The sequence below is a fragment of the Thermobia domestica genome, chromosome 16, assembly GCF_964235325.1.
Source record: "Thermobia domestica chromosome 16, izTheDome1.hap1.1, whole genome shotgun sequence".
Classification (NCBI taxonomy): domain Eukaryota; kingdom Metazoa; phylum Arthropoda; class Insecta; order Zygentoma; family Lepismatidae; genus Thermobia; species Thermobia domestica.
In genome coordinates this window covers 92546605-92561775 of record NC_137469.1, presented here as the reverse complement: position 1 = coordinate 92561775, position 15171 = coordinate 92546605, and the positions used below count along the sequence as shown (strand labels likewise).

At 34.2% G+C, this 15171-nt stretch overlaps 1 protein-coding gene across 2 annotated transcripts in view; it reads left to right on the top strand.

Annotated features, from left to right (window-relative positions):
* Positions 1 to 15171, top strand: part of LOC145673240 (uncharacterized) — a 129508-nt gene that overhangs the window by 77524 nt on the left and 36813 nt on the right. For both annotated transcript variants that reach the window (XM_081742746.1, XM_081742745.1), the window contains exon 6: positions 9363 to 9454. In XM_081742746.1, coding sequence (XP_081598872.1) covers positions 9363 to 9454 — 92 coding nt within the window. The remainder of the gene's footprint in view (positions 1 to 9362; positions 9455 to 15171) is intronic.

Below are 15171 nucleotides of genomic sequence, written 5' to 3'. Positions count from 1 at the left end.
TATGATAAATTTGGGTGGTCCACATCGTTCTCTTTTAGGGGTACAAAATTGCTAAAATATAAACATAAGCAATATGTTGTACCATGTGTTTGGTTTTTGGCCCAATTTCTCCCCTTTGAGGAGGTTCTATTACCTTATATGGTTATATGGTCATGTATATAGGTTCATTTCCTATCATAAGATATGGGTACATTGATGCATCCTTTAAAAATTTGGGAGGGGTATTTTGGCTCATCCACTCGGTTTTAGAAATTGTTTAATATAAACATTTGGTATCATAGTACAGGTCTCCAATATGTACCACTATAAATTTGGATGGTCCACATCGTTCCCTTTTCATAGGTAAAGAACTACCAAAAATCAAATTTCGGAGGTTATTGACCTCTATTTAGCATGTTATATGGATATGTACAGAGGTTTATTACCTTTATATGTTTATGTTCCCTTTTAAATTTGGGAATTATCAAATAACAAAATTCGGTAAACGTTTTCTAAGCCCCATTGTAGATGTTGATGTTCCTCTTATGGCCAAATATTCAAAATTTAAATGTTATTGACCGGCTTTATTATTATTGAATAAGTACAGGATTTATTACTTTTTCATAAGACACAGGTGTATTTGTGTACCAATCTTAAATTTTGGAAGGGGTACATTTCTTATTGTCGTATCAATAATTGGTAATTGGATAGTATTTCATTCATTGGGTAAATCATTAGGATCACGTGATCGGTTATTGACCTATGATGGGATTAGGAGTCCAGGACATTGGTACATTGAAACTTTGTAGGATAATTTGATAATGCGTCATTGGTTTTGATTATTCCCGCCAAATATAAACGTAAGCAAGACGTTGTACCACGTGATTGTCCTTGATGAGGTAGTGTACAGGGATTCATTTCCTTTGTTGTGGTACTTCTTAAGTTTGAGTACACACACACACTTCTAGAAAACAGTTGGTTCTACTCAGGTAAACAATTGACGGACATTATTGACCTTATTGAACATATAATGATATGATTAACTCTAAGACTTAGGTATATCAAGAGAAGTATTCTTTAAATTTGGGAATGGTGATAAACAGAATTTTAACATAAGGTGTGAAATTTGAAACAATACATTGAACTTTAGTCACAGCTCATAGTCTAAGATCATTGGTGGTGATTGATTTGAAATCTGATAGCTAACCTTATTGAATCTTATGATTCATAGACGAAAGGCAATACATGCTACAACAGTTTAAAATTTAATCATAAGGTGATGTAATCTGACACTAGCAAAGTTATTGTTAATGCAATTTGATTGGATGATCACTATCTTTCCTGCAATCTGATTGGTTGATCACTATCTTTCGTGCAATCTGATAGGTTGATGAGTTTTAAATCTTTTTCTGCATTCAGTTTTAAGTTTTGTTTAACATTTAAAAATCTTGGTTTCGTTCAACATTTTGCACTCACTGATAAATATGATCAAAACCGTTTATTTGTTAATCGAATAGTTAAAAACCGGATAAAGTTTGACGGTTAACCGTGAAACGTAAAATTTTTTAGTTTGAAATTTTTTTTGCTTGAAATTTTTTTGTTTGAAACTTTTCGTTTGAAATTTTTGTTTGAAAAAATTTTTGTTTGAAAATTTTGTTTGAAATTTTTTTGTTTGTAAAATTTTGTTTAAAATTTTTTGTTTGAAATTTTTCGTTTCCAAATTTTTTGTTTGAAATTTTTTGTTTCAAAATTTTGTTTGAAATTTTTTCGCTTCAATTTTTTTGTTTGAAATTTTTTGTTTGAATTTTTTTTTCGTTTCAAAATTTTGTTTCAAAGATTTTTGTTCTAAATTTTTGTTTTCAAAGTTTGTGCACTTATTAGTAAAGAACTGGAACTGTTTAGAACAAAAACCTTTTACAACATTGTGGTGCAATAGTACACGTCAGAACCTGGGGTTGTACTTGAAATGAAAAAACACAATTCATTGAAATGGATCATTTTATTACACTCCACATACATCCATACCAGATAGTGGTTCTGGATATTGTCGATACAATGTATTTTGAACTTCTTGCACTAGTTTGTCTTTAGCATATAATTTTAATTCCAGTTGAAGTCTTTTAAGGTCTAATGCAATATCAATTGGTGGAAACTCAATGTCCATTTGATCACAAATAAACTGTTTATCAATACAGTTATGCACCCAAGAACGATGTTGACAACCATCACAATATCTAGATACATGTTGTACAATATGCATAACACATTTTTCAAAATAGTACTTTTTCAGGAATATACTAGTTTTGTTGCACACTTCCACTGCATGTTTCACACACTGAAATACGCTGATAAATTTGTTCCATTCCGTTTGTGTTAGATACACCATGTTGCGAGGGACATGAAATGTACTCTTTTTACGTAACAGCACCATCTTCTCTTCGAGGACTGTACGCAGCACCACTTCATGATTTGAGCCTAATGATTTGACTATGGTCACATTTAGCTCATCATGAAAATAATCGTTCATTTGGTCGATTCGTGAACATAATATTTGCCATTCTTCAAAGGTCAGTTGTACACCAAATTGTTCTGCTTTGCCCAATCGAATCACTGGGTCAAATGTTTTAGCACTGATACCAATCATCACATGTTTTGTTTGAAATATATTTATTGGATAATAGCTTGCGAAGATGAACTCTTTATCGTTAGAAGTACACATCTTTCCTCCTGAAAAGCACTTGCTCAAATGATTTCGTGGGATGACACTGTATTTGCTGGTTTATAGTTATTGCTGACGTCATTGGTAAGGAATGTGCTGATTCATGATTTCATCACAGTTGCTGACGTCATGCCGACCAACCCAATTCATACAACTACGGCTGACGTCATTGGAAAGAAATGTGCTGATTCATGATTTTGCTGACGAATCTGGCTGTGTACTAAATTCAAGTTGATGACTTCGACCCAAGAATCCTTTGTAACATAAAGATACAGATCCAGTATTTAAGAAACGCAGCAGTTCTTCTTGTTTTGATGCTTCCATGGGTAAATATCTTGCTGGTAAAATTATATTCTTATCATTTTCAAGCTTCACTACGATTCTTAATCCAAACTTTGTAGGGATCATTTGGCTAGCTAAGATTCTATAAGGTACATTCTGTTGTAAATCGGTAATTTTGGTAAATGATTTCATCACATCACGCGTGTTTAGAAACTGCAGACAAGTAGCCATGATGACGTTATCATGAATACTAACTCGAACGATACTTATATATGATGCAAAACTGATGACGTTGCATTATCATGTTCTGACGTGCACCACAATGTTGCCAGAGGTTTTAGTTCTAAACAGTTCCAGTTCTTTACTAATGAGTGCACAAACTTTTAAAATGTCAAACAAAAATTTCAAAAAAAAATTCAAACAAAAATTTTCAAAAAAAATTTGAAACAAAATTTTCCAAACAAAACTGTTCAAACAAAAATTTTTTAAACAGAAAAAAATTTTGGAAACGAAAAATTTCAAACGAAAAAATTTTAAACAAAAAAAATTTTGAAACAAAAATTTACAAACAAAAAAATTTCAAACAAAATTTTCAAACAAAAATTTTTTCAAACAAAAATTTCAAACGAAAAGTTTCAAACAAAAAAATTTCAAGCAAAAAAATTTCAAACTAAAAAATTTTACGTTTCACGGTTAACCGTCAAACTTTATCCGGTTTTTAACTATTCGATTAACAAATAAACGGTTTTGATCATATTTATCAGTGAGTGCAAAATGTTGAACGAAACCAAGATTTTTAAATGTTAAACAAAACTTAAAACTGAATGCAGAAAAAGATTTAAAACTCATCAACCTATCAGATTGCACGAAAGATAGTGATCAACCAATCAGATTGCAGGAAAGATAGTGATCATCCAATCAAATTGCATTAACAATAACTTTGCTAGTGTCAGATTACATCACCTTATGATTAAATTTTAAACTGTTGTAGCATGTATTGCCTTTCGTCTGTGAATCATAAGATTCAATAAGGTTAGCTATCAGATTTCAAATCAATCACCACCAATGATCTTAGACTATGAGCTGTGACTAAAGTTCAATGTATTGTTTCAAATTTCACACCTTATGTTAAAATTCTGTTTATCACCATTCCCAAATTTAAAGAATACTTCTCTTGATATACCTAAGTCTTAGAGTTAATCATATCATTATATGTTCAATAAGGTCAATAATGTCCGTCAATTGTTTACCTGAGTAGAACCAACTGTTTTCTAGAAGTGTGTGTGTGTACTCAAACTTAAGAAGTACCACAACAAAGGAAATGAATCCCTGTACACTACCTCATCAAGGACAATCACGTGGTACAACGTCTTGCTTACGTTTATATTTGGCGGGAATAATCAAAACCAATGACGCATTATCAAATTATCCTACAAAGTTTCAATGTACCAATGTCCTGGACTCCTAATCCCATCATAGGTCAATAACCGATCACGTGATCCTAATGATTTACCCAATGAATGAAATACTATCCAATTACCAATTATTGATACGACAATAAGAAATGTACCCCTTCCAAAATTTAAGATTGGTACACAAATACACCTGTGTCTTATGAAAAAGTAATAAATCCTGTACTTATTCAATAATAATAAAGCCGGTCAATAACATTTAAATTTTGAATATTTGGCCATAAGAGGAACATCAACATCTACAATGGGGCTTAGAAAACGTTTACCGAATTTTGTTATTTGATAATTCCCAAATTTAAAAGGGAACATAAACATATAAAGGTAATAAACCTCTGTACATATCCATATAACATGCTAAATAGAGGTCAATAACCTCCGAAATTTGATTTTTGGTAGTTCTTTACCTATGAAAAGGGAACGATGTGGACCATCCAAATTTATAGTGGTACATATTGGAGACCTGTACTATGATACCAAATGTTTATATTAAACAATTTCTAAAACCGAGTGGATGAGCCAAAATACCCCTCCCAAATTTTTAAAGGATGCATCAATGTACCCATATCTTATGATAGGAAATGAACCTATATACATGACCATATAACCATATAAGGTAATAGAACCTCCTCAAAGGGGAGAAATTGGGCCAAAAACCAAACACATGGTACAACATATTGCTTATGTTTATATTTTAGCAATTTTGTACCCCTAAAAGAGAACGATGTGGACCACCCAAATTTATCATAATACATGTTGAGTCATGTACTATGATACCGAATCCCCTCCCGGGGTGCATCAATGTACCTATGTCTTATGATAGGGAATGAACACCTATACATTACCATATAAGGTAATAGGACCTCATCCAAAGGAATAAATTAGGTCAAAAACCAAACACGTGGTTGTACTAAAATTTTGGCAATTTTGTATCCCTAGAAGGGAACGAGGTGGACCACCCAAATTTATCATAATACATGTTAGGATCTTGTACTATAATACCAAATGTTTAAATTGGGCAATTTCCAAAATTTAAGGGGTGGGCCAAAGTACCCCTCCCAAATTTTTAAAGGAGTGTACAAACATACCCATATCTTATAAAAGGTAATGGACTCCTATATATGACCATATAACTATATAGGATAATAACACCTCATCAAAGGAAATAAAATCGACAAAAAAACCAAACACGTGGTACTACGTATTGCTTACGTTTATATTTTGACAATTTTGTACCCCTAGAAGGGAACGAGGTGGACCACCCAAATTTATCATAATACATGTTAGGGTCCAGTACTATAATACCAAATGTTTAAATTGGGCAATTTCCAAAATTTAAGGGGTGGGCCAAAGTATCCCTCCCGGTGCACAAATGTACCTATGTCTTATGATAGGGAATAGACCCCTATACATAATCATATAACCATATAAGGTAATAGGCCCTCATCCAAGAGGATAAATTGGGCCAAAAGACCAAACACGTGGTACAACGTAATGCTTACGTTTATATTTTGACAATTTTGTACCCCTAGAAGGGAACGAGGTGGACCACCCAAATTTATCATAATACATGTTAGGGTCCAGTACTATAATACCAAATGTTTAAATTGGGCAATTTCCAAAATTTAAGGGGTGGGCCAAGGTACCCCTCCCGGGATGCACAAATGTACCCATGTCTTATGAAAGGTAATGGACCCCTGTATACGCCCATATAACTATATAGGATAATAACACCTCATCAAAGGGGATAAAATCGACCAAAAACCAAACACGTGGTTGTACTAAAATTTTGGCAATTTTGTACCCCTAGAAGGGAACGAGGTGGACCACCTAAATTTATCATAATACATGTTAGGATCCGGTACTATAATACCAAATGTTTAAATTGGGCAACTTCCAAAATTTAAGGGGTGGGTCAAAGTACCCCTCCCAAATTTTTAAAGGAGTGCACAAATATACCCATATCTTATGAAAGGTAATGGACCCCTATACATGACCATATAACTATATAGGATAATAACACCTCATCAAAGGGGATAAAATCGACCAAAAACCAAACACGTGGTATAACGTATTGCTTACGTTTATATTTTGGCAATTTTGTACCCCTAAAAGGGAATGAGGTGGACCGCCCAAATTTAACCTAATACATATTAGGGTCCTATACTATAATACCCAATGTTGAAATTGGGCAATTTCCAAAATTTAAGGGGTGGGCCAAGGTACCCCACCCAAAAATTTAAAGGGGTGCATTAATATACCCATATGTTATGAAAGGTAATGGACCCCTGTATACGCCCATATAACTATATAGGGTAATAACACCTCATCAAAGGGGATAAATTAGGTCAAAAAACCCCGAAATTTGAATTTTTGGCAATTTTTTACCCATAAAAGGGAACGACATAGACACCCAATACTGATAGAGGTACATACTATGGTCCTAGGCTACCATACCAAATTTTTAGATTTGGCAATTTCCAAAATTTAAGGGGGGTGGTCCTATGTACCCCTGCCAAAATTTAGGGGGTGGGCCAAGGTACCCCTGCCAAAATTTAGAGGGGGTGGTCCTAGGTACCCCTAGGTCATTGACCCTGGGCCAGGTCATTGACCTTTCACCCCGGTCATAAAAGAGAGTGAGGATGAGTCATTCGCGCATACGGGGACCACTACTACTAACATGCCTAGTAGTTTTTTGCAGAAAACATTTTACAGCATTTTAAAGAAAGAAATTTGAAATCTTTTTCATGTATCTAATCTAATAAGTAAATTATTTACAGTATTTTATCACGGCAGTGCAAATAAATAAATTATTTATAGCATTTTATCACAACAGTGTAAATAAATAAATTATTTACAGCATTTTATTACAGCAGTGCAAATAAATAAATCATTTACAGCATTTTATCACATCATTGCAAATAAATAAATTATGTACAGCATTGTATCACAGCAGTGTAAATAAATAATTTACAGCATTTTATCATAGCAGTGCAAATAAATAAATTATTTACAGCATTGTATCACAGCAGTGCAAATAATTAAAGTATTTACAGCATTTTATCTTAGCAGTGCAAATAATTAAAACATTTACATTTTATCACAGCAATGCAAATAAATAAATTATATACAACATTTTATCACAGCAATGCATTCAACATTTTATGCACAACATTCTGATGAAAAATTATTGATCGCTTTCAAATGAATAGACAAATTAATAAATATATTAATACAAATAAAATTACATTTTGGCAGTCCCTCACAAGGAATTATTAATTGTGACCTTCCGCTCCTTGTAATATGGCAGACCTTACTAAACTTTTGAAAAGTTTTTCTTTAAGGAATATTGATACCCTACGGTCACACAATACTCCTACTGTTTTAATTTTGTCCAACCGCCACTAATTCCGCTGTTTACATATTTTTTTGAGAACTTTTTAATTTTTTTTATTTTATTATAATTATAATTATTATAATTATTATTGTTTTAGAAAAGCGCATTTGGTACGTCAATAATGTCTGTCATTATTGGGAGGTAAATTGCCGCTAATCCTAAGCTTTTATGCGTTACAATCTTCTGCTGATCGTTTTTGGCGTATGATTTACTCCCTTTTATATCATCCATCAGTGGTTTCACTTCTTCTTTTACATTCTATTCCTTCTAGTACAGAATTACAAGGTTGAGGGATAAATCCCACAGCGTAGGGATTTTCTTTTTTACGTGAAGAAGTTTGAGGGAATATTTTAGCCAAACGACTGAAATGAAAGGATGTTTTCGGTTGTGGTGCACTTGAATATATAATTGACTTGAATGTCTTTGAGAATCGAAAATTTTTACTTTTGGTTACCTAGAAGACGTTTTTAGTAATACTGATGCTGGTCTCTTGTCTGAGAGGCATGAATAATGAACCATTATCCTCAAGGACCTTTGACCTTTCTTTAAAAAGCATCCTTCAAGACGCAGAAAGATTTGCCTTATTACCGTTATATACCACTGTCAGAGTGATTCAGGATGAGAAATAAACAATGTTTGACGTAAAGGTAAATTATAAAAATAGATTATAGATTGTTGAAGTTAGTTATAATGGGTCATTATTTCACGATTCATCTCGTCATATTTCATTCGTACACTATCTTCATATTACAGGCAGAATTGTGCTTCTAAAAGAATTATTTATTTCCTAATATATATATATATATATATATATATATATATATATATATATATATATATATATATATATATATATATATATATATATATATATTCATGTTGGTAATTTGATAACATACCACTTGACTTTTTTCTTCCTTTCTTTAACACTGAATGTCGGAAATACCTGACATACATTGAAGGGGATTTTGTGTGGAAGAACCTGGCACTACTGATTACAGACATATTAATACAATTTCGTATCAAACAATGTCGTAACAATTTTTTAGTATTCATAAAAAAAATCTACAGTATTATAAGTGTTCGACGAAAAAAAACAGTTCAAGATGAGACATGCATCAATCTATATATCTCATTGAGCTGAAGAAAACCACGTGCATGAGTGTAAATTCTTATGTGTAGTTTTTGAGAAATTCAAAAGAGCGGATGTCTTTTGTAAATGTAAAAATTAACGCTGTATGATAACTACGCCACGTCACGCCACTATTTACATCGCTTTTTTTTAAAAAAAAAAAAATATTTTAGATATTATAGTTATATTGTTAAAACTTATGCAACCCTTGAAAGGAAATTATATTAAAACGCATATGTTAATGATATCAAAATTGATTTTGTCTTATCGCAGCAAGCTACATCATTTTTATATACCTTTGTATAGCTGATTTTTTTTTAAAAAAAATCATTGGTTTACATATAACTAGATTCATGTATGTGTTAATTAATTCTCTTGTTTCAGCTGCCTCCAACCAATCATGCTCGTTTGAAGAATTCCCCAACAAATCCATGAGTTACACTGACAAACAATTTTCCAAACAAACTTTGAATCAGGTAAGATCATAAAACTTCCACGTGTTACGACAAAACTTAACATTAACATGTCGTTGTTTAAAAGATTATTTATTCACCTATCCTTTGAAGGTTCTTTACTTCCAATTCTTTCATTGAAAAAAAAAGGAATTATATGTTTTCTGGTTATTTAATATACTGCGTGCAATAACATTGATGAAGTGCGGGCTAGCTGAATGAAACGAAGGTTGTAAGCGATGTTGCCATGTGATAAAGGGATGTAGATAAGCAGACGCGCTACAGCATGACCAGGTGAGAACTATAGTTCATTGTCTGGCAACACTGCAGCCCTCTCATTTGTTAAAATCGTTCAATGGGAACTCTCAGCGACTCTATCAAACGCTATAAGTGCTGTCCGTTAGCATACGAGGTTCAATTTAAATATTTTTTATTACTTAAAATATTCAATTTAAATATTTTATTTCACGGGAATAAGTTTATTCTGTCCTTTTTAAAATATAAACAAGCTGGACACATTATTTGTTCTGTAAAAGTTTGTCTCTTCGATGCTTAAATGGAAAGCCATCATGAAAAGAAAAGAAAAAAAAATGGTTAACACCTGGAATTTGACATTTTTTCCACTTGTTTAATTGTTTCAAAGTAAAAATGGTTCAAATAACTTACGGAGTATAATTCTGTTAAATTAGCTGAGTTGCGATTTATCTCTCCCGTCCCTTCCCCGGGCAATTTTGTTTTCCAGAATCTGTGCAAAATTTTTGTCGAATCCTAACCGGTAGGAAAGACAATTTCTGATTAGCCCTCTTTAATATTGATTCATTTTCACTCACTGATTATTATAGTAGACTTTCGACTCTCCGGCCTAGTTTTTTAAAAAAATCTCCGTAATAAATTGAGGATTTGTTTGAACATCTACTTGACTTTTAACACCTTCACAGAAACGCGATTTTGCCAAGAAGAAGGAGCCGTCCGTCAAGAACTTGTTGAAACACTAAGAACTGTAAGCACTATTTTCTCTTATGATTGAACAATAAAATAAGTTTCTCTTTTAATATTTAGACCTACGTTTTGCGTTAGTGCTTTTTTTTAAAATTTAAATTAAAATGACATGTATACATAATGTACAGTGTTTACAGTACAGAACATAACAAACATTTATAAAGTGCTGTTCTGTATTTCGAGGTCAGAAAATATGAATAAATAGCAGGTTTCGATATAAAAAGTGCATTTTTAATGGTACGAATGGGGTAAGGAGTGAGAATTATAGAAATCCAACTCATCCGACTTTTTTGTTATCCTGCCTGCCCTTCCGCCACATTAGGGCGATAGTCGGGAGTTTACTGTATTTTCAAACTATAAATTTTCATTATTTTAATTCTCTTCTTTTACTGCTCTGACTCCCTTACTCTACTGGAAATCAGAGTTCCTTATATCGTACGAATATCAATTGACGTATATATGTACAACTGGCTACCTGAGTAATGAAGTCACAATAATTATAGTTTTTCTAAACTTGTATGTTCTGTACTCCAGCTCTTAATTTAGCAACTTGATTCGATCATTGTGAGCTAGCTAAAGGGGAAGCGGACTGACCACTCTTCATGTATTTTACTGGCTTTATATCCTCACCTAGCTTGGTCAGCGTAAGTAAGCAAGAACTTGCTTTCGAGCACAATGCTCAGGCATAACAAACAAAATACAAAATATTTATTTCGGTTCTAGGTCAATACCGCGCAAACAATAACAGCGATGGACAAAAACAGCGCAGCAAATACCGCGTGGACAAAAACCGCGTAAGGACAAAAACCGCGCAAGGACAAAAACCGCGCATACAAATACCGCGTGGACAAAAACCGCGCAAGGATAAAAACCGCGCAAGGGCAAAAACCGCGCATGCAAATACCGCGTGGACAAAAACCGCGCAAGGACCAATACAGCGCAAGCAAATACCGCGTGAACAAAAACCGCGCATGCAAATACCGCGTGGACAAAAACTGCGCAAGGACAAAAACCGCGCATGCAAATACCGCGTGGACAAAAACCGCGCAAGACAAAAACAGCGCATGCAAATACCGTGTGAATAAAAACAGCGCAGTAACAAAAACCGCGCAAGGCAAAAACAGCGCATGCAAATACCGCGTGGACGAAAACAGTGCATTGCCATAATATGCACAGATGCTGAAAGGTAGGACAATGGCAGAAGGAGTTTAGAGTGCGTTTGACACACTTCCCGCCAATGCACTTGATTGGCTTATAAAGTATTTCCTGCTAGCACTCACGTGAACGTTTTAATCCAATTGACGTCTTATTGATTTTTTTCGTATAGGTGACGTTAGTTTTCAGCCAGCCCGTCAAATGAAGTCATTGCTATTTGGTGCGTATTTGGAGGGTATGATTAATGGGGGTCTTAGAGAGGCTGTCTGTAGCCCCGAGCCTCCACTCTGATCAAGATACAATCATCATCAGATCGAGAATTATACAATATACAACCATCATCAGAAGATAAAATATGACCACAAATATGAAAATATTCCCTTAACTTTCTACTGTACTTTCACTGAAATGTATGTATTTGGCAACGTCAGCAGGGGTCACATATTTTTTTTAGCCCCGGGCCTCCAGATGGGTTAATTCGGCCATGTGTATTTGGAATGTTTAGTTACCAAAATCGGAGAAATGTGTTACCGTGATTTGTGAGAGGAGTGGCGTTTTGCTGTTTCCTAGCGTATTGTAACTCCTAACTCAACCCTAGCGTGGCAACAAGGCATTGCAGACAGATAAATCCTTTAGGCGGGAAGCGTGCAAAGTAAAAACAAACGTACTTTAGATGAGGACCGAATTTCTGTTTGAAGTAAAACAGATTCACGAGTTTAAGAATAGCTTATAACTAGGGCCCGGATAATTATGTACTAAAAACAATGAAAATATGTACATATATATGTACATAAAATCTCAATAATATGTAATAAAACCCTTCCAAAAGAGCAAAATATGTAAAATGAAAATACCAGCATTTTCTATTACGTTTTCTACATTTAATGTGGTAAATACAATATTTATTCAATTACAATGTTTACTACCTGTTACTTTTCCAGCATGATCTCCGCAACATTAAGAAACAGAATAAGTTTCAAATTTTCAGTCAGAAAACTTATCTTGTTATCGCGTATAAAAGAGTTTCTATGCACTAAATGGTCGTTTCACTTCACACAAAGTCTTGTTGCATATGTATACTTTCAGAAATCATCCAAAGGTCGTTCAACTGTACATTACGGGAGAATTCTAGAACACTGGTCCGCCTACCTGTACAACAGATAGTAACCAACCCAAACATAGCCTAACCTCTCTATCTCTAATTAATCTTAATTAACACTATTTAGGAAGGAATGTTTACGAAAACTTTGTTTATGCCATCGTACATCTAATGGGCGTCCAGCGTTATAGAACCTTCCCGTACATTACACACTCAAAACATTTTAGTAAAAAATATCGTGAAGAACAAAACATTCTCAATTAATATTTTCACTATTTCAACAGTCGATCTCCGTAACAGTAAAGAACGAAAATGTGTTTCAAATTTTCAAACATAAAACCTCCCTGTTATCACGCAACAGAGCTTTGTATTGACTGAACGATCATTCAACATTTCACGAATTAATTGGTGCATACTTAAACTTGCACAAATCAGACGGTGTGTATTCAATAGCCACGACATAGATTTAGGTTCACTTAACACTCCACTAATAGCATAGATTGTCTTATAGCCTGGATTATTCTCCAAAACGAAAGCTATTTTCTTATTCACTGCATCCCCAACCGGTCCTTTCACAGCTACCAGAGAAGCAACTGTTGAGCGAACAATTTCAAGATTGTCTGAAAGGCTAGATCATGATTTCTCCAAGGATTAAATAGTACTACTGAGACATAAAAATTGCTCTGAATGTAGGAAATATCATGCTTCAACTTCCCGTCATCAAACATTCGTTTCGCTATTTCTATGGAAGATGCATCTTCAGAATCAAAATGTAACACTTGTTTCACTGCATGAAAGTTCGTAACATAGTAACACACAGCATCAATCCAACTTCCCCACCTCGTTAGTACCGGCTGAGGAGGAAGAGGTAGTTCAGGGAACAGTTCTTTAAATTTCTCAACTCTACTGGGAGCCTTCAAAAATACCTTCTTTGTATTTGAAATTAATACATCCACTTGTGAAAATCTAGAACGAACAAATTTTGCAACACGATGAAATGCGTGGGCAAGACAAGTTAGATGTAACAGCTTCGGATACAATACTTGCAAAGCTTCTGCAGATTTGCACACGTACGGTGCTGCATCAGTCACTAGAAGGAAGACATTGTTATGCTTGATACCATCAGGCCACAAAAGTCCAATAGCCTCACTAAAGACTTTTGCAATGGCATGATGGTTGCATCGCAGCAACAAATCACTAGTTAACAGGATAGGCTTGCTGACTTCATTATCTTTCAACAAACCTATTACAACATTACCAACATGTCGACCCTCTTCATCAGTTGTTTCGTCAATTGACACCCAAATAGGACCATCATCGCTTTCCCCACGAATCGAGTTCATTGTTTCCACATATAAATCAGGCACGTAATGCTTTCTGATTGTAGATTCATCTGGAACTGTTTCGTGTGTGTATTGTTGCAGAAATTCACGAAGTACTGTATTGTTTAATTTCAAAATAGGGGTATCAGTACATACCTTAGCACGGCACAGATCACTTGAATACTGAGACTTCCGTGGCCCTGGACTACTTTGAGCTTGAGATTCAGTTACTAGTAACTACTTTTGTGGTTTAGGTTTTGAAGCTCGGGTCTGATGGCATGATGTGGATATGTGTTGCACAACTTGGGAATGTTGAGCGCATGAGACACCCTTCTCACAAACCTGGCAATAAAGCACTTTTCCATCTGTGGAAAAATGCTCAAACTCTTCCGTGAAATGCTTAAGTCTTATTGAAAACGGGGTTTTGTCCTTTGGCATCTTGGAAACAGGATTTGCTGACAGCACAGGAGATGAAATATTCGATATAAAAAGCTCACACTTTCCCTACGTCATGCGTTGTGGCGGCAGGCGCTTCACTTTTGTAAATCAAGAGTTCAGTGTTATCAATTGCGTGAATGCAAACTTCCCCATCTTATTTAATATTTTTCGCTGAAGGAAAATATTAGTGGGGCGAGTTTGCGACAAAAACACGATAGGCAATTGTAAAGCCGTGTCGCGATAGTAATTCGATTGAATTATTAATCTCACGTAAGGATGTGAGCGCTACTACTGCGACCGAGAGTGTACGATTGCTAATCAAATCATGTGTCCAACTCTCTCTACCAATCCGCCAAACTACGCTTCAATACTATTTTAAAGGGATGAAACCCAGTGAAACAATAAATAAATAAATAAATAAAAATTAAGTGTTTTCTTCTTTTCAAAGTCTATTGTTGAACAGTTTTTGTACGAAAAATTCCTATAAAACATGAAAATACCAAGAAATATGTAAAATTATGTGCTCATGAGTAAAATATGTAATTATATGTGCATAAATGTAAAATATGTAAATATATGTACTTTCAAATGGGTGTTTTTAGGCACTATGGATCACAAATGACATTATTACCCTGATTTGGTATAAAATATAACCCCTACAAAAATATGTAATTAAATAATTATCCGGGCCCTACTTATAACTAAGCCACGGATTTTTATGTTCTTAC